This window comes from Microcaecilia unicolor, chromosome 3 (assembly GCF_901765095.1).
Source record: "Microcaecilia unicolor chromosome 3, aMicUni1.1, whole genome shotgun sequence".
Lineage (NCBI taxonomy): Eukaryota > Metazoa > Chordata > Amphibia > Gymnophiona > Siphonopidae > Microcaecilia > Microcaecilia unicolor.
Window position 1 is genome coordinate 211,012,907 of NC_044033.1, and position 25,438 is coordinate 211,038,344.

At 44.5% G+C, this 25,438-nt stretch overlaps 2 protein-coding genes across 2 annotated transcripts in view; one reads left to right on the top strand and one right to left on the bottom strand.

The window, feature by feature from the left end:
- The window catches only part of MRPS18B (mitochondrial ribosomal protein S18B), a 39,099-nt gene extending 21,388 nt beyond the window's left edge, over positions 1-17,711 (bottom strand). Inside the window, exons 1-2 of the mRNA XM_030197379.1 lie at positions 17,689-17,711; positions 17,238-17,343 (exon numbers count right to left, since the gene is read on the bottom strand). Coding sequence (XP_030053239.1) covers positions 17,238-17,309 — 72 coding nt within the window. The 5' untranslated portion in view covers positions 17,310-17,343; positions 17,689-17,711. The remainder of the gene's footprint in view (positions 1-17,237; positions 17,344-17,688) is intronic.
- Positions 17,712-18,065: 354 nt separating this feature from the next.
- Positions 18,066-25,438, top strand: part of PPP1R10 (protein phosphatase 1 regulatory subunit 10) — a 35,463-nt gene continuing 28,090 nt past the window's right edge. Inside the window, exons 1-2 of the mRNA XM_030197380.1 lie at positions 18,066-18,113; positions 18,267-18,681. The gene's annotated coding sequence lies outside the window, so the exon portion shown is untranslated. The remainder of the gene's footprint in view (positions 18,114-18,266; positions 18,682-25,438) is intronic.

Sequence of the window (25,438 nt, forward strand, 5' to 3'; positions counted from 1 at the left end):
ATTTCTGCTATCACTTGAGCCCAAAAGTGCGAGATTTGCGGGCAGAGCCAAAACATGTGTTCAAGAATAGCATTGGCCTTCTTACATCTGAGGCACGCACCTGAACTGCCAAACCCCGCTCTGTATGCCCTCATTGGGGAGATATACAGACGTAATGCAAATTTGTACTGAATCTCCCAGCTCTTAACGAAGGCAGTGGTGTGCTGGGCAGAGGTCAAAAAACTTTGCAGTACTTCTTCTGTCACCTCCGCCTCCAGGTCCTTAGACCAGATCTGCGCTCTGCCCCTAAAGTCTATGCCCTCTGTTGAATCCTGTAAATACCAGTGATGAAATCTTAAAGGCACCATATTCTGGGAGCCCAATGTCAGCGCAGTATTAAGGGTATCTTGCACATCTTCGCTAAGGTTAATCCAGCCCAAAACTGATGTATAGTGTTGTAGTTGCAGGAATGCATAGTGGTCTGAGGGTGGGATATGGAATTCTTGTTGCAATTCCAAAAATGGGTGGAGTTTCCCTTCTTCAGATAGTACTTGGTACAAATAGTGAATCCCCAACCTCCGCAGCGTGCAAATGCTGCCGATGATGTGCCCGCTGGAAAGTCTGGATTATTATATACCGGCAAAAAGGGGGTAGCTGTCCATTTAAAATTGTGCCTTTTGCAAAGCCATCTCCAGGCTGCTCTTGCTGATGTTATTAACGGATTCTTCTTTAAGTGTGGCTCGGGCCCTCTGCCCGATGCGTGTAGCCGCCAGCCCAAATGGACCTTCGGGGAAAAGGCGGCCTACAATTGGGTCTCTGAGAAGCACTGCTGCCCCGTGAGCCAGTCTCTGATGTGTCGCATCGGACATGCCACCGTTAGGTAGCGAATATTTAGCAATCCCATCCCTCCATGTGCCTTGGGTTTCTGTATTATGTCTAATGGGAGTCTTGGCCTCTTCCCCCTCCAGAGAAACCTTTGTGTAAGCCTAGCTAAGATCTTTTCCTCTCTCTGTCGTAAGTATAATGGCAGCATCTGAAACTGGTAAAGCCATCTGGGAGCTATCATCATATTAACCAGGCCAATCAATCATAGTTCTTAATGTTTAAACGATTTTATTAACATTTCAGCATATTAAATCCAAACAATACATTTTGCTTGACACATTTCACCAATGAATTATGCTGCATAAGTCCCACACATTACTGAACAGCATCCAAAACTTTTTAACATTTTTCTACCCTGTCCTAGTTCCCTCTACCCCCTTTGTCCCCCACAATTTGTTGATGATTCAACAAATTACCTGCCATCAGGCTCGATATACCATGAATTGTCATCCACCCGTGTCAGCAAGAGCAGAATAGTCACCTCATCAACTCTTTAACACTTCCCTCCCCATCTTATCCATTCCCAGAACCTCCAGAGCTCCCACAATTTATGAGTAATGTGGTGAGCAAAGCTTACAAATTCTCTACTATTCCAGTATACAACCCATTATCTCTGAACATACGTCATCGAATCCCTATATCATGGCTGCCATCCCCAGCTCTCAGTCCCACCCCTTGATCAGGAACCCCCCCCCTCCTCTACCCCCCACCCCCCCCCATACTACTACTACTACTACTACTACTACTAACTAACATTTCTAAAGCGCTACTAGGGTTACGCAGCACTGTACAATTTAAACTCTCTTTCCTTGACTGTAATTGTACTGAACTCTTTCCCATCCCCCATCCTCATCCCACCTGGCCTTCTGCAGACAATCTAAAACGATTAGGAGGGGCTAGTTTCTGTTCAGAGCTGGGCAACTTCAAGGGCCTCACTTGTCTCCTGCCTCAAGGAAACTCACTCAGATAAGACTTTTGTGCTGGCTTTCTTCCAGGAATTTCCTACTCTAAAACTGTGCTTTTGGACATTTCTGGTGCATTTTGTAACCTGGTCTTCCCCTTATCCTAACCAGCTGTGTAGATAAGTGGCTTAATACAATTCTAGAGATAGGTTTTACAACAAACACAATCCACACGTTTTACATTTTAACCCCCCCACCCTGCCCCTCATCCCACCCACCCCAAGACTTCCACTTCCTAAATAGCTTTCCTACATACACTACTTATCACAAATTAACTCCACCCAAATACAAATCTCTCTGCCTGTGTGGCTTAAGAGTAAAGTAAATCTTGCATACTCTTAACCCCATCATAGCATACCTATTCATACCAAATACATCAGCATGACTCTTATTCTCTGTAATAATTGTGGTGCTTTAGTTTCAAGGCCAATCATCTGGACACTAAAAGCTTGTCCTATATGTCATCAGCTCGCTAGTTTAAAAAAGGAGCTTAGTAAACTAAAGGAGGAATTAGATACACAAAGCAGCTTCAAAGACTCCACAAAATCATACTGCTTAGAATCAAACCAAATTCACACCACTGCCTCAAAGGATAAAACCACCTAAAAATAGATGGTTCACAGTAGGCTCAGGCAGAGTTCGTTATGTGACACACAAGCATCCGCCCTCACAAGTGATGCCCCTACAGAATTCTTTTGCACCATTACAACACTGTGATATTCCTGAAAATAGAACGGATGCAGAAGAAAAAGGAATGAAGGTGGAACAAAAAGATAGGAAGGTACCCAAAGGGTTAAGACACCCCCAAATCACTAAAACACATACCAGGAAATGTAGATGGAATGCAATGACCGCAAATGCTCACAGTCTAAGCAATAAAGTTCATGACCTTCAAGCCCTGATGGTGGAAGCAGACTTAGACATTGTTGCAATCACGGAGACGTGGCTAAATGGTTCCCATGAATGGGATGCAAACATACCAGGCTATAATCTATTTAGGAAGGATAGAGAGGGTCGTAAAGGTGGAGGAGTAGCTCTGTATGTGAGAAATGATATCACGGCGACTGAAATGACAGGGACCTGGGGAAAAGAAGAAGCGATATGGATCACCTTAAAAAGAGATGATAGAACCTCAGTCCATGTGGGTGTTGTCTACAGACCCCCGACACAACTGGAAGAACTAGATAGGGATCTGATCGCGGATATTCAAAAGTTAGGAAAGAAGAGGGAGGTGCTGTTGCTGGGAGATTTCAATCTGCCGGATGTAGATTGGAAGGTTCCGTTGGCGAAATCGGAGAGAAGTAGACAGATCGTGGATGCTTTCCAAAGTGTTTTGCTCAGACAAATGGTGACGGAACCCACGAGGGAGGGAGCGACGCTGGATCTGGTGCTCACAAATGGGGATAGCGTGTCAAATGTCCGAGTGGGTGCCCACCTGGGCGGTAGTGACCATCAAACGGTTTGGTTTGATATGACTGCTGTAGTGGAGGGCAGCCACTCAAAACTCAAAGTCCTGGATTTCAAGCGTGCTGACTTTACTAAAATGGGGGAATACCTGAGGAAGGAGCTGATGGGCTGGGAGGAAGTACAAGAAGTGGAAGGACAGTGGTCCAGGCTGAAAGAAGCTATAAATAGGGCTACAAACCTTTATGTAAGGAAAGTAAATAAAAGCAAGAGAAAAAGGAAACCGATATGGTTCTCCAAGCAAGTGGCTGAGAAAATAAAGGCTAAAGAGTTGGCGTTCCAGAAATACACAAAAACTCAAGAACAGGAACACGGGAAGGAATACCGGAGGAAACTGAAAGAAGCCAAGAGAGAGATACGTCTGGCGAAAGCGCAAGCGGAAGAACAAATGGCTAGAAATGTAAGGAGGGGTGACAAAAATTTCTTCAGGTATATTAGTGAAAGGAGAATGACTAAAAAGGGAATTGTGAGACTAAAAGATACTGCGAACCGCTATGTAGATAGTGATGAAGGAAAAGCAAATTTGCTAAATAGATACTTTTGTTCTGTTTTCACAGAAGAAAATCCTGGAGCAGGACCACGATGGACTGGAAAAAGTACAAATGATAGTGGAGTGGATACAGCATCATTTACAAAAGAGAGTGTGTATGAACAACTTGTAAAGCTAAAGGTGGACAAAGCCATGGGACCGGACGGGATCCACCCCAGGATATTAAGGGAGCTCAGAGAGGTCCTGGCGGGTCCTCTTAAAGATTTGTTTACTAAATCCTTGGAGACGGGAGATGTTCCAAGGGATTGGAGAATGGCGGAGGTGGTCCCTCTTCACAAAAGTGGTGATAGGGAAGTAGCTGGAAACTACAGGCCGGTAAGCCTCACTTCGGTTATTGGAAAAGTAATGGAAGCGATGCTGAAGGAAAGGATAATGAATTTCCTGGAAGCCAATAAGTTGCAAGATCCGAGACAACATGGTTTTACCAAAGGGAAATCGTGCCAAACGAATCTCATTGAGTTTTTTGATTGGGTGACAGGAGAATTGAATCAGGGACGAGCTATGGACGTAATCTACTTAGATTTCAGCAAAGCTTTTGACACGGTTCCCCACAGGAGGCTTTTAAATAAACTGGATGGGCTGAAGATAGGACCTAAAGTGGTGAACTGGATTAGGAACTGGTTGACGGACAGATGCCAGAGGGTGGTGGTGAATGGAGTTAGCTCGGAGGAGGGAAAGGTGAGTAGTGGAGTGCCTCAAGGTTCGGTGCTGGGGCCGATTCTGTTCAATATATTTGTGAGTGACCTTGCCGAAGGGTTAGAAGGTAAAGTTTGCCTATTTGTGGATGATACTAAGATCTGTAACAGAGTGGACACCCCGGAGGGAGTGGAAAACATGAAAAAGGATTTGAAGAAGCTAGAACAATGGTCTAAGGTCTGGCAATTAAAATTCAATGCGAAGAAATGCAAAGTGATGCACTTAGGGAATAGAAATCCACGGGAGACGTATGTGTTAGGTGGCGAGAGTCTGATAGGTTCGGACGGGGAGAGGGACCTTGGGGTGATAGTATCTGAGGATTTGAAGATGACGAAACAGTGTGACAAGGCAGTGGCTGTATCTAGAAGGTTGTTGGGCTGTATAGAGAGAGGTGTGACCAGCAGAAGAAAGGGGGTGTTGATGCCTCTGTATAAGTCGTTGGTGAGGCCCCATCTAGAGTATTGTGTTCAGTTTTGGAGGCCGTATCTTGCTAAGGATGTAAAAAGAATCGAAGCGGTGCAAAGAAAAGCTACGAGAATGGTATGGGATTTGCCTAACAAGACGTATGAGGAGAGACTTGCTGACCTGAACATGTATACCCTGGAGGAAAGGAGAAACAGGGGTGATATGATACAGACGTTCAAATATTTGAAAGGTATTAATCCGCAAACGAACCTTTTCCGGAGATACGAAGGCGGTAGAACGAGAGGACATGAAATGAGATTGAAGGGGGGCAGACTCAAGAAAAATGTCAGGAAGTATTTCTTCACGGAGAGAGTGGTGGATGTTTGGAATGCCCTCCCGCGGGAGGTGGTGGAGAGGAAAACGGTAACGGAATTCAAACATGCGTGGGATAAACATAAAGGAATCCTGTTCAAAAGGAAAGGATCCTCAGGAGCTTAACCGAGATTGGATAGCAGAGCCGGTAGTGGGAGGCGGGACTGGAGGTTGGGAGGCAGGGATAGCGCTGGGCAGACTTATACGGTCTGTGCCAGAGCCGGTGGTGGGAGGCGGGGATAGTGCTGGGCAGACTTATACGGTCTATCCCAGAGCTGGTGGTTGGGAGGCGGGGATAGTGCTGGGCAGACTTATACGGTCTGTGCCCTGAAGAGCACTGGTACAAATCAAAGTAGGGTATATACAAAAGTAGCACACATGAGTTGTCTTGTTGGGCAGACTGGATGGACCGTGCAGGTCTTTTTCTGCCGTCATCTACTATGTTACTATGTAAACATAGAAGGACAGTCCCTGCTCAAAGAGCTTACAATCTAAAAGACAAGAGAACAATCTAAAGACAAGTGAACAATCTAGAGGACGAGTGAACAGTTAATCTGATAGGGTGGATAGATTGGGGCATTCTATATTTCTCGAGCGGTTAGGCGCCGAAGGCAGCATTGAAGAGGTGAGTTTTAAGCAGAGATTTGAAGATGGGTAGGGAGGGGGCATGGTGTATGGGTAAAGGAAGATTGTTCCAGGCATAGGGTGAGGCAAGGCAGAATGAGCGGAGCCTGGAGTTGGCAGTGGTGGAGAAGGGTACTGAGAGAAGGGCTTTGTCCTGTGAGCGGAGGTTACGGGCGGGAACATAGGGGGAGATGAGGGTGGAGAGGTAGTGAGGAGCCGCAGACTGAGTGCATTTGTAGGTAAGGAGGAGGAGCTTGAATTGTATGCGATATCTGATCGGAAGCCAATGAAGTGATTTGAGGAGAGGGGTGATATGAGTATATCGGTTTTGGCGGAATATAAGACGTGCAGCAGCGTTCTGAATGGATTGAAGGGGGGATAGATGGCTGAGTGGGAGGCCGGTGAGGAGTAAGTTGCAGTAATCAAGGCGAGAGGTAATGAGAGCGTGGACGAGAGTTCTGGTGGTGTGCTCAGAGAGGAAAGGGCGAATTTTGCTGATGTTGAAGAGGAAGAAGCGACAGGTCTTGGCAGTCTGTTGGATATGCGCAGAGAAGGAGAGGGAGGAGTCGAAGATGACTCCGAGGTTGCGGGCAGATGGGACGGGGAGGATGAGGGTGTTATCAACTGAGATAGAGAGTGGAGGAAGAGGAGAAGTGGGTTTAGGAGGAAAGACGAGGAGCTCGGTCTTGGACATGTTCAGCTTCAGGTGGCGGTTGGACATCCATGCCGCAATGTCGGATAAACAGGCCGATACCTTGGCCTGGGTCTCCGCGGTGATGTCAGGTGTGGAGAGGTATAGCTGGGTGTCATCAGCATAAAGATGATACTGAAAACCATGAGACGAGATCAGCGAGCCAAGGGAAGAGGTGTAGATTGAGAAGAGAAGGGGTCCAAGGACAGATCCCTGGGGAACTCCAACAGATAGTGGGATGGGAGTGGAGGAAGATCCATGGGAGTGTACCCTGAAGGTGCGGTGGGAGAGATAAGAGAACCAGGAGAGGACAGGGCCTTGGAACCCAAAAGAGGACAGCGTGGCAAGAAGTAAATCATGATTGACAGTGTCAAACGCGGCAGAAAGATAGAGGAGGATGAGGATGGAGTAGTGACCTCTGGATTTGGCCAGGAGCAGGTCATTGCAAACTTTAGAGAGTGCCGTTTCTGTCGAGTGCAGAGGGCGAAAACCGGATTGAAGTGGATCGAGGATGGCATGAGAGGAGAGAAAATCAAGGCAGCGGCTGTGAATGGCGCGCTCAAGTATTTTGGAAAGGAAGGGTAAAAGAGAGATGGGGCGGTAGTTGGAGGGGCAGGTAGGGTCAAGTGTTTTTTAATAAATATGAAGACTTCATTAGCTGTGTTTGTGAGGGGTACTCTGATATGAACTTCAGTTTAGATTCCATGAGGAAACACTCTTCCAGGGACACTGTACATTCTAAAACACTAAGAGTACTGGTGCAAGACTTGGGTTTGTTTGTTTCTTAGAGGGAAAGAAGTTTGACCACTCAAAATTATACTTATTATTCACCACTACATGGGATTTATTTCTGTATTGATTACATTTTTGCAGATACAGTGGATTCCAGTTAAATGGGGCACTGATTAATTGAGGCATCCGTTTATTTGATCCAAACCCTAGAGAACATAAACAAAGATTATAGCCAGAAAATTTTTTTTGCTTATTTAGGACACCATGAGGCGTATTTTCAAAGCCCTTATACTTACAACAGGAAGTGGGTATTACTTTTAACACTGTCGGCTCCGCTATTACAGCAATCTTTGGTACCGGAGGATAAACCAAGAAATGGCTTCTCCCGATGTCTAAAAAACATCTGGAAGAGCCATTGCTTGGCAGGAATTAAGGCCACTGTAGCAACCAAAGTTGCTGGTGTGGCCTGTTGAGTGTCCGAAGTCTCTAGAAAAGCAGAAATATCCGATATCTGTTGCATATTTTGATCTGAAGCTTTTTGAGGGAGATAGAAAACCTTCGAAAACGGTGGTAAATTGGCTTCAGGTATATTTAAGTTCTCTATCAAGTATCTCTTCAACATAGCACCAGGCTTTAGCATTGGTACACCCGGGAAATTAATAAAACGCAAATTCATATTCCTGGCATGGTTCTCTAATTTTTACTACTACTACTATTTAGGATTGTTTAGTTGTAATTGCTTAAAACATCTGTCCCAAATGGGACATAAGATCCCACAATGGAGTCCATAGTTACCTTCTCAGGCTTGGTGATGAGTTCTAAAGGAAATATCAATTCTTGTTCAATTCTCCCCTCTCCAGCCGCTTGTAGATCCCCTGCCACTTCTGGCTGGCGAGTTTCTCCTGGAGGTAACCACCTCCCCTCTTCCGCTATCCGAAGCTGATATTGAGTCTCCTTCGCTGAAGCTCCTTCACCACTCAGGGTAGGCATCAGCGAACCAGGAAGCGGGGAACTCGCTGCCGTTGGCAGTGGGGGTGGAGCTCTCTGCTTGGGGCTGAGAGTTGTTTCCAGCTCGAGGGACGCCGATATTTCCTCCATTACACCGGTGTCTCACCTCGAAGCAGCCCCAGATTCAACACCAGTTCTTCGCTGCATAAACCAATCCAACGGTCCAGGTACTTGGGAAGGGGTCTAGGAGACTCGGGCAGCTGCTCTTCCTCTATGCTTAGGCATCATACAATAATGTTACTGCAGCAGCAAGGCGCGTTAGCGTGTAGCCATCTTGGAATCCCCCATATTGCATTTATTATGATAGTCTGTTACCTGTGTTTTTCAGCTTGGGAGTCTTCAACTGTGTGGCTACCAGATCTTCTAGTCCATGGAGAAATGAAAGGTGCTTACCTGTAATGATAAGTTTTCATGACTAGAGGATCTGCTAGCCACACAGATCCTCCCACCCTTCCCTCAGTTATCATATTGCTTTTTTCATTAAACTGTCAGGGAGCCGTGGTCACATGCATTACATGTGTATACAGAGAGCAGGAAAGAAATGATATGCATAGTAGATAGTTTTAAAACATTTTATTAGCATTCAGATTCATCGAGTCGGTTATGTCACTTCATCTTTGTAGGGGGGGTAGACTGATCAGGAGTATAATGTATTTCAAATAAGCTTGGGAGTCACCAATGTGTGGTTGACACATCGCACTTGTCCGTGGAGAAAATTAAGTTGCTTCCCTGTAACACAGCGCTTCGCAACTGGTGTGTCACCAAAAATTTGGTATACTGGAAACACTACGCCTGTGCTTGCCTTAGAAACCTTCCGTGTCTGCAAGCTGGAGAGACCAGGGATCCTGAAAGTCAAGTTCTGAAATCCCCATAACTGGTCCTTCTGCTTCCTCATTGCACTCAATGATAATAGCTGCTACCAGCCCAAACTAGAAATGTCACAAGTCTTCTGCCCATTTCTGTTTGCTACATAGTTTCTGGGTAGCATATTTGAGTTTGGTAGTGGAGGGATTTTGTGTTGCTGTTACTGAGGTGACAACAGAATTTGAATATATATTTGTTTTATATGACAAGTGAGAAATTTGGGACTAATGAGTTGCATCTAGTTTTTCGATATGGGATTGAATGGTAGGTAAATTCACACTAAACTTACACTGAAATACTTGGATTTTTTGTTCAGCTGTGAATTTTAGTGTTCAGTTTCACATACATGAATACTGTCAGCTGTGTCACAACAGAAGAGAGGTTGAGAACCACTGCTGCAACAGATGCTCTCTGTAGACAGAGCAAGATAAAATCAGCCACACAAACCTGCCCACCTCCCCTTTCCCAGCTTAAGCTACCATGAGGTCTGGTACAGACAATGGCAAAATAATCTACTTATATCCACTAAAAATTTATAGGCTGTTCTGAGCTCTTGGAAAACAAGGTCCAGGGTTCTAGCACCATCTGATAACATCACCAAGACTAGACTGGCTGAGGGCTAGCTAGTTGGCTGGGTTCACACATTAGGTTCTGCAACTTAGATTAAATAATACATTTTTTGCTTATTTACAACCTAAACTTCTATTGACTTCTGCTCAGTCTGTGTTGAGGCGCCAGTCCTCAATTTTACTTTGGACTTTTTTTCATGTATTTTGGCTAGAGAAAGGAAACTTATCTTCCCTTCATATTACAAATAACTCTCCTCATACCAAGTGATTGGAGCTGGATCTATATTCACATCTAACCCTCCTCCTGGACAACAAAGAAAAAGCCTACAGCAACCTGCATCAATTGGACCATCCATTGAGCCTGCAAATAGGTGGGAAAATGTGGGATACAAATGTAACAAATAAATCCAAGGATATCAGAACCAGAAAAAGTGCATACCTACAATCCACAAGTTAAACTTTTATTTTAACTACATAACTATTTCTAAAATTCTATAGCAACCTGCATCAATCGGACCATCCAAGGATATCAGAACCAGAAAATATAAAGTGCACACCTACAATCCATAAGTTAAACTTTTATTTTAACTACATAACTATTTCTAAAATTCTGAATCTGTTAAGATTCCTTAAAACTAAAATCAGCCATCAACCTCCTCTGAAGTCAGTTTCCAAATAAATTCACATAGAAGTGCTAAATACAGACATTTGTTTCTCTATTGCTGGAAACCTTTTGATCTCCCAGGCCTGATCTGAATTTACAACTTTAAAAAGGTTTGTTCTCTTAACGCCTTAACCCTGCATTGCCAACTAGTAAGACTGCTGATCCACAGGGTGGACCACAGTGCCGCCCAGTGAAATTTTGCCTGACTAGCTTCTGACACAAAGAATGTGCCTAGGTCCCGTAGAGACCTCAGGGATCCCAGTGGTGTGGAAAAGCAAGCTATAATCCCCACTAAGAGGTCAACATAACAGTACTTAAAAGATCACCTCATTGCCACACCAAACCTACCACCAGCACCCCCGGACCACACTTGGAATCTACAGGACTGGTGAATGTCAGATCAGCTACAACGAAATCCTCAGTGATCCATGATGTCATATATGAACAGCATCTTGACATTCTAGGAATAAGTGAAACCTGGCTAGATGGAAGTGGGGGTTTACCACTGGCTGAACTATGCCCAACAGGTTTCAACATCCAACATCAACCAAGACAAGGAAGACAGGATGGAGGGGTAGCAGTCTTGATTTGGGATACAATCAAACTGCACAGAATCTCCATCCCCCAGCTAAATGAATCAGTTTTAAGATGGCGGCCACACAGTAAGCTCCGCCAAGCCACAGATGAAGCCCAATCTTAAGGGCACCGGACTCGCTCCTGCTCCCAAACGCACCGCTCGACACCAGCGGAGACCCCACAACGCTGCCGAGACCAGCGGGAAGAACTGTGAACGCCCCGCGTTCAGGTCAGCACAGGTCGGGCTGCGGGTCCCAAAACGGAGCAGGGCGGAGGACACTGCCTAAGCGAGAGGCGCTCCCACACAGCAAAGCGCCGAGAAAGTAAAGAGAGCTCGCCCTCGGCCGTCGCGCTCCCCGGCAGGAACTGCCCGGGACAGTGTCGGCTGAGAGCTCCGGCGGGCCCGATCTCGTGGTGCGAGGTCCCGGGCCCAGCAGCCCGACGCCCACGCTGCCCTTCCCACCACGTGGCGCGGCCTGCCTGCACCGCGAGTCCTTCAGATTGGGCAGTTGGTGCGGCTTAGCGTCTTCCACAGGCGCCCTAGTTGCACTGCTGTTCTACGTGCAGCCCAGCTTGGTCGTTCCGAGTCCAGCCCAGCTTGGTCGCTCCGAGACCAGCCCAGCAGCCTCCAGCACTGTTACTCTGAGAGCGACCCACCTGCTCCAGCTCTCCCTGGTCCACCCGAGCGGTCCCGAGCTCTCCCTGGTCCAGTCCAGCCTGTCCCTGTCCGCCGATCCAGCTCTTCCTGGTCCACCCGAGCCATCTTCTCTTCTCTCTGCTTGCTTGCTCCAGTCCAGCGGTTCCAGCTTGTCCCAGCCCGCCAATCCAGCTTTCCCTGCCTGCTCTGATCCATCGGCCTGTTCCAGCCCGCCTGCTACCTGCTCCAGCAGTCCGTCGGATCCAGCTTCTCCCTGCTTGTCCCAGTCCGCCGATCCAGCTTTCCCTGTCTACTCTGATCCATTGGCCTGTTCCAGCCCGCCTGCTACCTGCTCCAGCTTGCCGCAGTCCGTCGGATCCAGCTTCTCCCTGCTTGTTCCAGCCGCAGTCCGTCGGATCCAGCTTCTCCCTGTTTATTCCAGCCATCTACTCCAGCTTGTTCCAGCCCGCCTACTACCTGCTCCAGCTTGCCGCAGTCCGTCGGATCCAGCTTCTCCCTGCTTGTTCCTGCCGCAGTCCGTCAGTACCAGCTTCTCCCTGTTTGTTCCAGCCATCTGCTCCAACTTGTGCCAGCCATCTGCTCCAACTTGTTCCAGCCCGCCTGATCCAGGCTCATCCCAATCCATCTGCTCCAGCTTCTTCCAGCCCGCCTGATCCAGCTTCTCCCTGTTTGCTACAGTCCTTCTGTTTCAGCGGTGCCAGCCCACCTGATCCAGCTTGTTCCTGTCCACCTGTTCCAGCCTCTCCCCGCTTGTTCCAGCTACCTGCTCCAGCTTGTCCCAGTCCGTCGAATCCAGCTTGCTCCAGCTACCTGCTCCAGCTTGTCCCAGGCCGTCGGATCCAGCTTATCCCTGCCTGTCCCAGTCATCTGCTCCAGCTTGTTCCAGCCCGCCTGATCCAGCTCGTTCAGCCTCTCCCTGCCTGTTCCAGCTACCTGCTCCAGTTGTTACCTCGACTTCTGATGCATATCGAATACCTACTTTAACTGTTGATTGAATTCCTTTACTCTATCTTAACTGCTGATTGAATTCCTCTAGACACTATCACTCCCTATGCCTTAGCTGTTGCCTGCTGTCCCAATCCTAGCATTCCTGCCTCCTCCTCTACTCCCATCACCTTAGCCACTTCACATCTACCCGCATCCACCTTAGCCCTATATATGGCCCCTATACACATTCTATTCATCGCCCTGTCCCTTCCTAACCTCTTCCCCCCTCCCCTTCCACTGTCTACCTCAGGAACTCATTGCCCACCCTTGTCCCCTCCCGTCCTGCTCATTACTCCCCTACCTCCCCCCACCCCAGCTCTCCTGCCCCCCTCATCATTCCTAGCTCTCAACCTTCTACACTTCCTCCCCACCATTAACCCATCCCCATTCCTCCTTAACACATCCCGTCTTCGCCATCTTCGTCGACCTGCCTCCCCTACCCTCCTCCGCACTCTCTTACTCCTTCTCCTACTTTCCGCAGGTGATGTCAATCCCAATCCAGGTCCCCCTCACCTCTCCATATCCACGTAACCAATCCCAGAATGCCTCCAATCTCATCTCTATTCCCCTTCTCCCCCCCCCCCCCCCCGCTTCCCTCCCCTTCTCGTGTGCCCTATGGAATGCCCACTCAGTATGCAACAAACTCTCCTTCATCCACGATTTATTCATCTCCCGTTCCCTTCAACTGCTCGCTTTAACTGAAACTTGGATAACCCCTAATGACACTGCCTCAATTGCAGCCCCATGCCATGGAGGATATCTTTTCTCCCACACTCCCCGCCCAGATGCATGCGGTGGAGGCGTTGGGTTTCTTCTCTCACCCTCTTGTAGTTTCCAACCCCTCCTCCTGCCACAGTCTCACTGCTTCTCATCCTTTGAAACTCATGCCATCCGTCTATTCTACCCGACACCACTCAGAGTTGCAGTCATCTACCGCCCCCCTGAGAAGCCCCTCTCTTCATTCCTTACTGATTTCGACGCTTGGCTCACCGTCTTTCTTGATCCCTCATCTCCATCCCTCATGCTTGGTGATTTTAACATTTATGTTGACAACCCTTCCAACTCCTATGCTTCTAAATTCCTCACTCTGACATCCTCCTTTAACCTCCAACTATGCTCTACCACCCCTACTCATCGTAATGGCCATTGTCTCGACCTCGTTCTCTTCTCCTCCTGCTCACCCTCCAATTTCTGCACCTCAGTCCTTCCTATCTCAGATCATCACCTAATCACCCTCACACTTCATCACCCTCCCCCTCAACCTCGTCCAACTATAACCACTGCCTTCAGGAATATCCAAGCTGTCGACCCCCCTACCCTATCCTCTCACATCCCCAATCTCTTCCCTTCCATCTCGTCTTCTGAATCTGTCGACACGGCTGTCTCTACCTACAATGAAATTCTCTCCACTGCTCTGGATACCCTAGCACCATCTGTCTCTCGCCCCACTAAGCGCATTAATCCTCAGCCCTGGTTAACCCCTTGCATCCGTTACCTTCGCTCCTGCACCCGATCTGCTGAACGACTCTGGAGGAAATCTCGCACCCTGTCAGACTTCACCCATTACAAATTCATGCTATCCTCCTTCCAGTCCTCCCTATTCCTTGCCAAACAGGAATATTATTCTCAATTAACCAATTCTCTTGGCTCCAACCCTCGTCGCTTCTTCGCCACCCTCAACTCCCTACTTAAAGTGCCCTCCGCTCCCACCCCCCCTCACTCTCTCCTCAAACACTTGCTGACTACTTCCGCGATAAAGTGCAGAAAATAAACCTTGAATTCACTTCCAGGCCTTCTCCTCCCTGTGACTTCTTAACCCACTCCCTCAACCAACCTAACCTGGCCTCCTTCTCCTCCTTCCCTGACATCACCGAAGAGGAAACTGCTCGCCTTCTTTCTTCCTCTAAGTGCACCACCTGTTCCTCTGATCCCATTCCCACCAATCTGCTTACCAACATCTCTCCTACAGTTAACCCCTCAATCTGTCACATCCTCAACCTCTCTCTCTCCACTGCTACTGTCCCTGACACCTTCAAGCACGCTGTAGTCACACCGCTTCTCAAAAAACCATCACTTGACCCCACCTGTCCCTCCAACTACCGCCCCATCTCTCTCCTACCCTTCCTCTCCAAATTACTTGAACGCGCTGTCCACAGCCGCTGCCTTGATTTCCTCTCCTCTCAGGCCATCCTCGATCCGCTTAAATCCGGCTTTCGCCCACTACACTCGACAGAAACAGCACTCTCTAAAGTCTGCAATGACCTGCTCCTTGCCAAATACAAAGGTCACTACTCCATCCTCATCCTCCTCGACCTATCTGCTGCCTTTGACACCGTCAATCATAATTTACTTCTGGACACACTGTCCTCATTCGGGTTCCAGGGCTCCGTCCTCTCCTGGTTCTCTTCGTATCTTTCCCAACGCACCTTCAGAGTATTTTCTAATGGCTCTTCTTCCACCCCCGTCCCGCTCTCTGTTGGGGTTCCTCAAGGATCTGTCCTTGGACCGCTTCTTTTCTCGATATACACCTCTTCCCTGGGCTCGCTGATCTCATCACATGGTTTCCAGTACCATCTCTATGCTGATGACACCCAGCTTTACTTCTCCACTCCCGACATCACAGTCGAAACCCAGGCCAAAGTTTCGGCCTGCCTCTCAGACATCGCTGCCTGGATGTCCAACCAGCATCTGAAACTGAACATGGCAAAGACTGAGCTCCTTGTCTTTCCACCCAAACCCTCTTCTCCTCTTCCCCCACTTTCCGTCTCTGTTGACAATGCCCTCATCCTCCCCGTCTCTTCAGCCCGCAATCTCGGAGTCATTTTCGACTCCTCCCTCTCCTTCTCTGCCCATATCCAGCAGACAGCTAAGACCTATCGCTTCTTCCTCTTTAATATTAGCAAAATTCACCCATTCCTCTCTGAACAGACCACCCAAACCCTCGTCCACTCGCTCGTTACCTCTCGTCTTGACTATTGCAACCTTCTCCTCGCTGGCCTCCCGCTTAGCCACCTATCCCCCCTTCAATCTGTCCAAAATTCCGCCGCACGTCTTATCTACCGCGTGAACCGATACTCTCATATCACCCCTCCTCAAGTCGCTTCACTGGCTCCCGATCCGCTACCTTATACAGTTCAAGCTTCTCCTATTGACCTTCAAGTGCACTCAATCTGCAGCCCCCCATTACCTCTCTACCCTCCTCTCCCCGTATGTTCCCACCCGTAACCTCCGCTCTCAGAACAAATCACTCCTATCTGTAGCCTTCTCCACCACCGCTAACTCCAGACTCCACCCCTTCTGCCTCGCATCACCTTATGCCTGGAACAGACTTCCCGAGCCCATACGCCATGCGCCCTCCCTGCCCATTTTCAAGTCCTTACTCAAAGCCCATTTCTTCTCCCTTGCTTTTGGCGCCTAACCACTTTCCCCATTCATGATACCTACACTGACTACATAGTTTGTTACCTCTAGATTGTAAGCTCTCTTGAGCAGGGACCGTCCTTCCCCATGTTTAAACTTGTACAGCGCTGCGTAACCCTGGCAGCGCTATAGAAATGCTAAGTAGTAGTAGTATTAGTAGTAATCTCTTTAATCCAGCGTGAAGAGGAGAAACAAACCTGGCTGTTCATGGTATACTGAGCACATTATCTGTGCAAGAACTCCTAGACCTGATTAAAGTGACCCTTGGCTGGTGATCATGGGAGATTTCAATCTACACATCAAAACCCCAGATACCACCGCAGCTGCCTTTCTGAACACGATGACAGAAACGGTCTTATGCCCCACTAACAAACGCTCACCTTAGTTTTCTCCAGAACTTCAGATCCTTAAAACGCGGTCAGAAACTGGAAAGGAGATGGCGTAAATCTCGCCTGGATGAAGACAGGCTAAAACTGTAGGAAGTCATCTTATGTTCTAACGCCTCTTACCTATATATGTTAACCATCTCTCTGATCTCATGTGCAATTACGCTGCCTACTAAAATGTTCTACTGAGCATTGTGTTGACATTCGAAGTAGTATACCACGCCATACAACTCTGTATTGTTATTTGAATATTTTTACTGCTGTAATGGTCTATTGCTCGTGTTTGATTTATTCTTACTGTTCACTGCCTTGAGTGAATTCATTCAAAATGCCAGAAAATAAATCCTAATAAATAAATGTATGACTGATTTATCCAGCTGTCAATGGAGAACACCTGTTCTCTGTTAATTTTCACTCCATTTTAATCTAGCCCTGACAGCCAAAGACTGTATCATCTACTAGATCAGGCTCACCTCGGTTACTAACACACTTACTTAGATTTTTCAACACAATTCTCTCTACTAAAATAATAAGCTGTTTTGGACGAGACCACTAAAAACTGAAAGCTCCTACAGAAACTGTCATTAAGAGATAGCCTAAAGTTGATGCAAAGCCCACGGAACTACCAATCCCAGAATACACCGCAACGATTAAAATGATTCTTGAACTACTGAAAAATAACCTCTCTTAGAAACCATAGCTAAAATCGCAACATTCTCAATGCCAATATGTCCCTTCTTTGTACCTGGGGCTGGGAGCCTCTAATACCAGTTCCTAACATCCTTCTCCATATTATTCCACACAGGGAAGCCGCCATGTTGCCGAGAATATAGGCGGCGCTGGTGACCTTTCTGCAAACAAAAAAAAGTGAAAAAAATTATATTTAAAAAAGGAGACTGGTAACAATAGAAAATGAACGATAAATCATTCGTTTTATGGGTATGAATTAATGATTATAGTCATACAGGCAAAAGTCGTCGAAGAGAGATGCCTTAAGGCAGCGCGCGCGCCCTCGCTAATATAACGTGACGTTATCAAAAGGCCTAAATAAATAAATATTTCAAGGGCACTGCAGTGATATCCGCACAGGGTGAATAAAATAATAGTAATCATAATAGTAGCGCCTCGAGGAATAAATTTAGATTTTAATAGATAAGAAGGATCGGAGTTGGAAGTTAAAAAGAATAACGTCTCACATTTTATTAATTTCTACGGCTCTTGTGCATTGCGCATGCGTGGCCGTGGATACTTTAAAAAAACGACGTCACATCATTTACCAATTTTCAAAATCATTTTCGGTGAGGGGAGCTTCTTGGCGGTCGAGTCAGGACTACTTTAAAATAAAATGTTACTATTTTTCTGCACATATTATTTTTTATCCTCATTAAATTGTATCCTTGCTTTGTTTAATTATTTCTTACGTAAGTTACGTCTGAACGTTGCCGGTTTTGATTGGCCGCTTCTCCCGTCACGTGGTACATAGGCGAGCAGTGCGCTCTCGCTCTCTTCTTGGGAGACGGCGAAGAAGCAAAGGGGAAGGGGGATGGTCTGCTTTGTGACGTCACGCTCCTTTATAATGCCGCGCCCGAGCAACCGTCGCCATTCTGGGGCTCGGCTGAAGGTGAGTGTACGTTGAGGTTGTGTAAAAGCGGTTTGAAAACGGAGCGAAAAAAATGTACCGAATAAGTCGCTTGAACGTAAGTTTTATTGACTGTATTTGATGGCTTTTGACTGAAAGCTTGGTTTTCTTTTTTTTTCTTCCCCCTTCTCTCAGGTTTTATTCTACGCGCAGAGAAAGAGAAGAGCCCAAAGCGGGAAGATTTAAGGCGGCTTAATTTTTTTTCCTCTGGTTCCGCCTCACACGACCATCAGCGTTAACTACGACACAATCCAAAAAGGGTGTTACGGTGGCTGCATGTGATAACTTATTTTTTGTGATTGAAGAAATTCCTCCACATCAAACAAGAACAAATATTGATAATCAAATCAAAGAAAACAAACAAACCCTCTCCCACCCCTTCCAGTTCGTCCTCCCTAAGTAAAGGCATAAAAATCCATTAATAGAATAATAGTTTAAGGGAGGGGGTAGAGAGAGCTTAAAAAAAAGGCAAATGACCTTTTGCTAGTATTCAAATTTTTTGGTCATATTGGTCCCCGAGGCTGCTGCAGGAGAGAGGAATTGGAGGAGAGTAAGTGTATTTTTGAACAACGAAAGGAAGGAAAAGGAGGGTGGGAAGAAAACGGGGAGGAAACGTTAAATGAGTAATGGGGAATGCAAAGTTGTTTGGTTAAAAAGGAAAACTTATGGGGATTAAATGAGCTCACATACAAGAGATGACGGAGTTGGTGAAGGAAAGACCGTTTCCTTGTGTGTGAGACGTCCCTGGAGGGTTGGAATAATGTTTAAATTACAGCGACTTGGAAGGATGAAGGTAAAATTAATTTATAAGCAATCTGTACATAAAGATTGCAGGATAGGAAAGAAAAAAACAGCATGTACATAATTTGAATTCATTATATATACCAAGAATTGATGTAGAAAGGGATTAGTGCAATCTGGGGATAAAGATTGCAGAAAAAAATATTCCCTAGTTTTTATTTTTACATAGAAATGGAATATTTCTCATACACAGGAAATAAGGGCTATAACAAGCCATTGGCTTTGTTTTTAAAACCCCATGCTATTAAAATATATTTTGATTAATACTTGTAATGTTTCAACAGGGTGGCTATCCTTGCACAATTGTTTTTTTTTAATTTAGGCTAACCTCACTTTTTTCTTAGTAGTGACCGGGCATAATTTTTTTTTTCATGCATGGATTCTGTCTACAAAGTAGAGCATAACAGCTCTTGAAGCAGCTAGTTTGTGCCTTTAATTTTTTTTTAGTCCTAAGATGGCGGTTGCTTTGTCCTTCTTGAAGCTCCAAAATGGCGCCTGTCTCTCTTCCCTTTGTTTTGGCTTCCCTTCCCTCCTACACTTGGCAGTATTTCTGAGAAGAGGGGTGGGGGCTGTTCTGTTGATGCAATCTTTTCCCTCTATGCTCCTCCTCTACCAGCTCTGCGCTTCAGCCAGACCTGGAGTTTAAATGGCCCATTGAGGAAGGCAGAGGGGACTGGTTGTGCATGATAGCGGAGTAACTAACATTTATTCCCCTTTTCACTCCCAATTCATAACATTTGCTCTTTTAGCAGCAGGCAAAAGACATCTAAATTCAAGTCATTACTTTTTAATTTTGTAGGCTATTCTCTTGCACCATTGCTTACTTTGATTTCAGACTTTGTTCCTTTTTGTGTTGTATACATGTGATTCATGCTTGGATTTTGTCTCCCAGTTTCACATTTTCCCATCCACTGTAAAAGTAAGGGGGTGGTATTAGCATAATCTACTTCTAAAAGGTTTACCGGTTTGAGTGTAATATCTGTACAGTAGGTTATTTCTAATATTTTAGAAACTTTAACGCTGAACCTTTTAAATGGAAGACAGACTTTTTTTTAAATGTTGAGATTCTGATGCAGATGTACAATGCTACCACTGGACATTAGAAGGGCACTGAACATTACAATCATTAGTATAATATTGTAACCCAACTTTCTATTGTATATATGGGTTTCCTGTGTGTTGCGATAAATTTGTGTTCGATGATTTTGTGCAACATTCTACAGTGCTTAGCTCCTGTACAATATACTAGGAATAAGATGGGAACATTAGAAACAGTGAAGCTGCATTTGTAAAACTCATCACAGGGAACAGCCACAGTCACCTGGTAAGCAAACCTTTCTGGTATTAACATTTCTCAGCTTCATTTGTTTCCAACCACTGGGAGGGTTTTTTGTTTTGGTTTCTTTTTTTAAACATCTTCAACCCATATAGTGCATGCAGGCTTGAAAATTCTTCAGTCCTGTAACTACTTTTCTCATTAGAATTTCTTGCTGTATCAGAACAATTTAACCAAAATTTTAGTTTGGCCTACGAACTAAGGTACCAAAAAAGTGTGATTCTGCATTAGAGTATGTACCTTTTTATAGCTGATAAATTTCTTGAGCAGCTAATAGGAAAGAAAACTTACATGAAGTAAGAAGAACCCTTTTTGGGTCCTTGTGACCCAGACTGTCCACTGCTAAAGACAAGATGTTGAGCTCAACAGACCTTAGTCTGACTCAGCATGTCTTAAGTTCATAGCAGACTAAGGTGTTCATTTTCAAACCACTTAGATCTACAAAGTTACATAGAGGCATATTTTCAAAGCACTTTGGGAGGCTAAGTTCCATAGGTTTCTATGGAACTTTGGGAGGCTAAGTGCTTTGAAAATGAGCCTCACAGTAACCTTTGTGCTTTGAAAATTGGCCTCTTTAGCATAATGGTGTTCAGTGTCCTCTACCACGTACCAGTGGTAGCATTTGTTAATCTCAAGTCTTTCATTTCTATTAAAACACTGTCTTGCATATTTATTTCCCCATGACAATAAATGCCATGGAAAGTTTAGAGGTATGTGTGACTTTCGTGTGTTGTGGATGATGCATGGGTGAGATTTAGGTATTAAGAAGATCCCCTTTTAGTTTGACTTTGCCAGTACAATGATGCCTGACTAGAAAGGTATTTTCCATGTGTGCTAACTGAATGCACATAATGGGTTGAGGGGGAGGGGATTCTCTATTCATATTGGAATTTTATCATAGGCAGGGCCCATTACCTGCATGATGAGTTCTGAAAGCCTGGGGGAAATAATGGATTTATGCATGTAGCATTACCAGTCCATAATAAAAGTAAGAACTTTTGAGTAACTTAATTATGCAAAACACATCTTTCATAGGAGAGAAAAAACCCCAGCCTGACAACTCAGTAACTTTGATAGATCCTGAAAGGCTTTAGAAGGGAGTGGGTTTTGTAATGAGGTGGTCTGGTCCCATTTTTTTATGACTTCTGTTGCAATGCTGCTGAGAGTTAACAGTAATTGCATTTCTTTGAGGCGTATTTTCAAAGTATTCAGCAGGTAGCAGTGATTCCCCAGCTCTCTTAAAAAGTATTGTTATGGATGGGGTAGCCTTTTCAAAGTTAGGGACTGAAATCTAGAAGCAGGCAAAAGGCAGTAGTACTGTTTCTTGCCCCCCCCCCCCCCCTTTTTTTTTTTTTTTTAAGAAAGAGCTGACTTAAAACTGCTCTTTCATTTTTCTACTAAACTCATTGGCTGCTTGTATCAATCACTCCTAAGCAGTTACTGCTTTCGCTTTTTATATTTTTGGGATGATTTATGATATTGGTTATGCAATCAGATTAAAAACAATCCCACCTTTTGCAGGATTGCTTAGCTACTGTAAATTATAGTAGGAAAGCAGCTACTGGCATACGGAAGTGGGTAGAAATTGTAAATTTCTAAAAAGAGAGAATGTGCTTGAAGAAAACTGAATTCATTAAAAAAAAAAAAAAAAAGAATCTGCATACTTAACGGTAACTACCAGTATGGAAGTGTTTGTAAGCATGATTTCTAACTAAAGGCCTGTTACTTTTTGAATACTTCAATTTTTTACAGTGATCCTTTTTGAAACCATAGCCCAAAAATTGGCAGATAAAAATGTGTTAAATACACACATCCCTAAGTGATTTTTTTTTTTCTAATATGCTACATTTATTTCCCACTTTATACAGCTTAATTTATATTTGCTTTTGTCCCTTATAAAATATTCTGCCTAGAATTTTGAGCCCTATGTTTGTGATGACATTGGAAGCATAGTCTATATTGACTGCATACCTCTTGGGGCTTGCAATGAGAGAGACAGAAGAGCCACCTTAAGTTTGTCTATGATCAAACATATTTCAGGCACTACATAAGTACAGTGTCTCATGTTCAGAATTGCACCTTAACTAATTGGTAGAAATTTGTCAGTGCTATGCAATATTTGTAAGTTTTTTTTCCGTACTGGCTGGCATGGTGTACAGTTACGTATATAGTACATTTTGACAGGTACATAGACTCCTTGGTATATCTGAGCAAACACGAGACATGCCAGGTTTAGCAAGATTTTTATTTTTTAATCATAGTGCATTTTATGTATTATATGTGAACCCCCTAACCTTCCAGGCAAAGCGAGAATTGCATCAGTTTTCTTTAAAATCATTTTTTAAAACATTTCCATTCCATGACATGTTAGTTTAAATATTTTCTTTTACATTTTTTTATTCAGTGTGAAATTCAAAAAAATAATATTTGCAAGGGGAGCTTAACATATAGAGGCCAGTTTATAAATATTAATGAACAGTAAGCATTCTTACATTCTGAATTAGAATTGTATAGATGCTTGTGAGCCTTTGATAGTGGCTGAGACCTAGCCTTCTGGCTGACTAGCAAAATCCAAACCATACTTGGCTAGTTTTTGTGTTCCAATGGTGGGGTGGCGGAAAAGGGGAACAAAAGCTTAAATATAACTGATTTAAAATAATCTTACAGAGGTACCTCCTTGTATTACAGAGCTTGGTATACTTTTAGCTATTATTTTGTCTTATTCTTTTCTTCCAGACCTGAAGACTTAAGTATTTGTGGTACGTTGGCTTTTTAGCTGTCGCAGATTTAGGTCCTCAGCACCCTGCTTTTGTTCCTCGTTTCCAGTTGCTCTGACCATTGATGTATTAGGAGCAGGGGGGGGTCCCAAACTGTGGGTCTGAGCCCACTAGTAGGGTCCCAGAAGACTTGCCAGGTGGGTTACAACTTAAAAGCCCCATTGTGGTAGTTAAGCCAGGAAGGTCCAAGGTATAAAGCAGGACCTCCATTCTGCAAATAATTTTAGACAGTTGCATTTCCCAGCTGTGAAACATTAAGTTATGGGAGAATGTAGAGTCATGGATCCTGTAGTTCTCAATTTTTAAATTGAAAGTTGGACACCACAGATTTCGTATGCTGTAAGGTAGCATTGTGGGGCAATTTTAATCCCTTTCATCCTAAGCGTGTTTAGAAAGTTCTTTTTAACCCTCTGCTTATGGTTGGTAGATCTCAAAGCTAAAACTTAATACAAGATGGTTCTGTATTTTAGTTTTTACCTGGTAACTTTTCTTCTGGGCTTCTAACTCAGTTGGAACTGGTGCTGGGATTTGGCACCTGATGCTGCCCAAGAAATTTTCTTATGTCCCTTTAACAGTGTATTTTAGATCAATTTGACAACAGTCCTCAGCTTGCGTGGAACGGAATTGGCATGCACTGGTGCTCCTTTTGGAGCTTTGCAATTAGGGGCCCAAATTTTAGCCATAAGAGATCTAATTTTGTGATGACTGGCTCTCAATTTCTGTGAATGCTGCCTAAATCCATCCGTATGGCAGTGAACAGCTCTGGCACCATGCCTGGCCCTTTTTCAGAAGGGTTATGTCCTATGAGATGTCATCACAAGTTCTATGAGCCTGAAACAACATCGCTAGTGATACACGTTAGTCATCTTTCATTACCTCATAACTTAGTGCAGCATACTTGTACATTCTAGTTCAGTATATGCCTTGAGTCACCAAAGATTGCATAGGTTTTTTTGCCCTTCCTCATTCATATCTGCCTATTCCACTGTAGTCATTCACCAGGTTTGGAATGCAGAGATCTACATAATGAATATAGTTTAAAAACAGAAAGTAAACATAATAGTAAAACATAATATCTGGCAACACTAGTCTTTAACAACATTATCTCTGAATGATAATTCAGACTTTTTATCCAAGGCAGTCTGGTTTTTTACAGATTGCATAGAATTTGGATCAAAGTTTTATCATGCTGAACCCTAGAACGCTATTAGCAGTTCTGGGATTTTGAATTGTTTTTTGTGCAAGGAGTGTACTTATCAGCTTTCTGCACTGATTATGTGAAGGAATTCCGAGCAATCACAGAATTTCTTATGTGAACTGAATGGGTTTTTTTTTATTGTGGTCCAGTCTTTTTTTATATACATAATCATCTATTTGCTTAAATGCGATTGGACAACAATGATGGAGTCTTCTCCCTCCAAAAGTTGGTATATTCACCATTGATGTAGTTTTGAAATTGTGATAATTTGAAAGATGTGGGCTGCCAGAGTTAATTCAGTTTGAGATGAGGCTCCCGATCACAGCCTCTTTTAACTTTTTTTTTTCCTTCCGTGGTGATTCAAATGCTCTTGCTGAGTTGTACTACTTCATCACTAAAATGTCAGGCAGTTTGATCTCACCTATAGAAGCAGCAGCAACTCTGTAAAAGTCTAAATGAAGAAGAACCCCCAGGGGAGTGCTCTTTTTCAATTTAAACACCTTGTTGCTTCCACCCACTCGTGGGTGGGATGGGGGTTAGTACCAGATTGTAGCACTGAATTTTGTGTGTGTGTTTTAAGGAAGTTTTTCCTGTAGCCTAGCCTTATTTCACATGTCCAGTTTTAAGGTCTGGTTTACTAAGCTTTTATTCCTCATGGGGAAAAAGGGGGGGGGGAATCTTAATAAAAATAGTCCTTAGTTGCATGGATTGTTAACCTTTTTTTTGTTTTGTTTTTGCACCCCCTTTAACGGATAGATAAAATCCTTGCTCCCTCTTCCTATAATGAGTGTCTGCTTGTGACTACTGACAGTTGCATGTTGCTAACTGTTAGCCACTAACATGCTGCTAAAATTCCAGTAATACACAGTTACATGACAATAACTTTCCTAATAAATGCCTTCACTCCATCTAGAAAATTTCAATAACTTGCCTCAGATTTCAAGACCCTTCTCTGCACCCATTTGACATCTTCCTGCACATTTGAGGGTACTGCACCCCATTTTATACAAGTGTCCACTAGTGACTACTGACTGTTGCATATGTCACTAACATTCGCTAACATGCTGCTATAATTCCAGTAGTACACTGTTAACACGACAATAACTCTTAATAAATGCCTTCACGCCGTCTAGAAAATTTCAATAACTTGCCTCAAATTTCAAAACCCTTCTTTGCAACCTTTTGACTTCTTCCT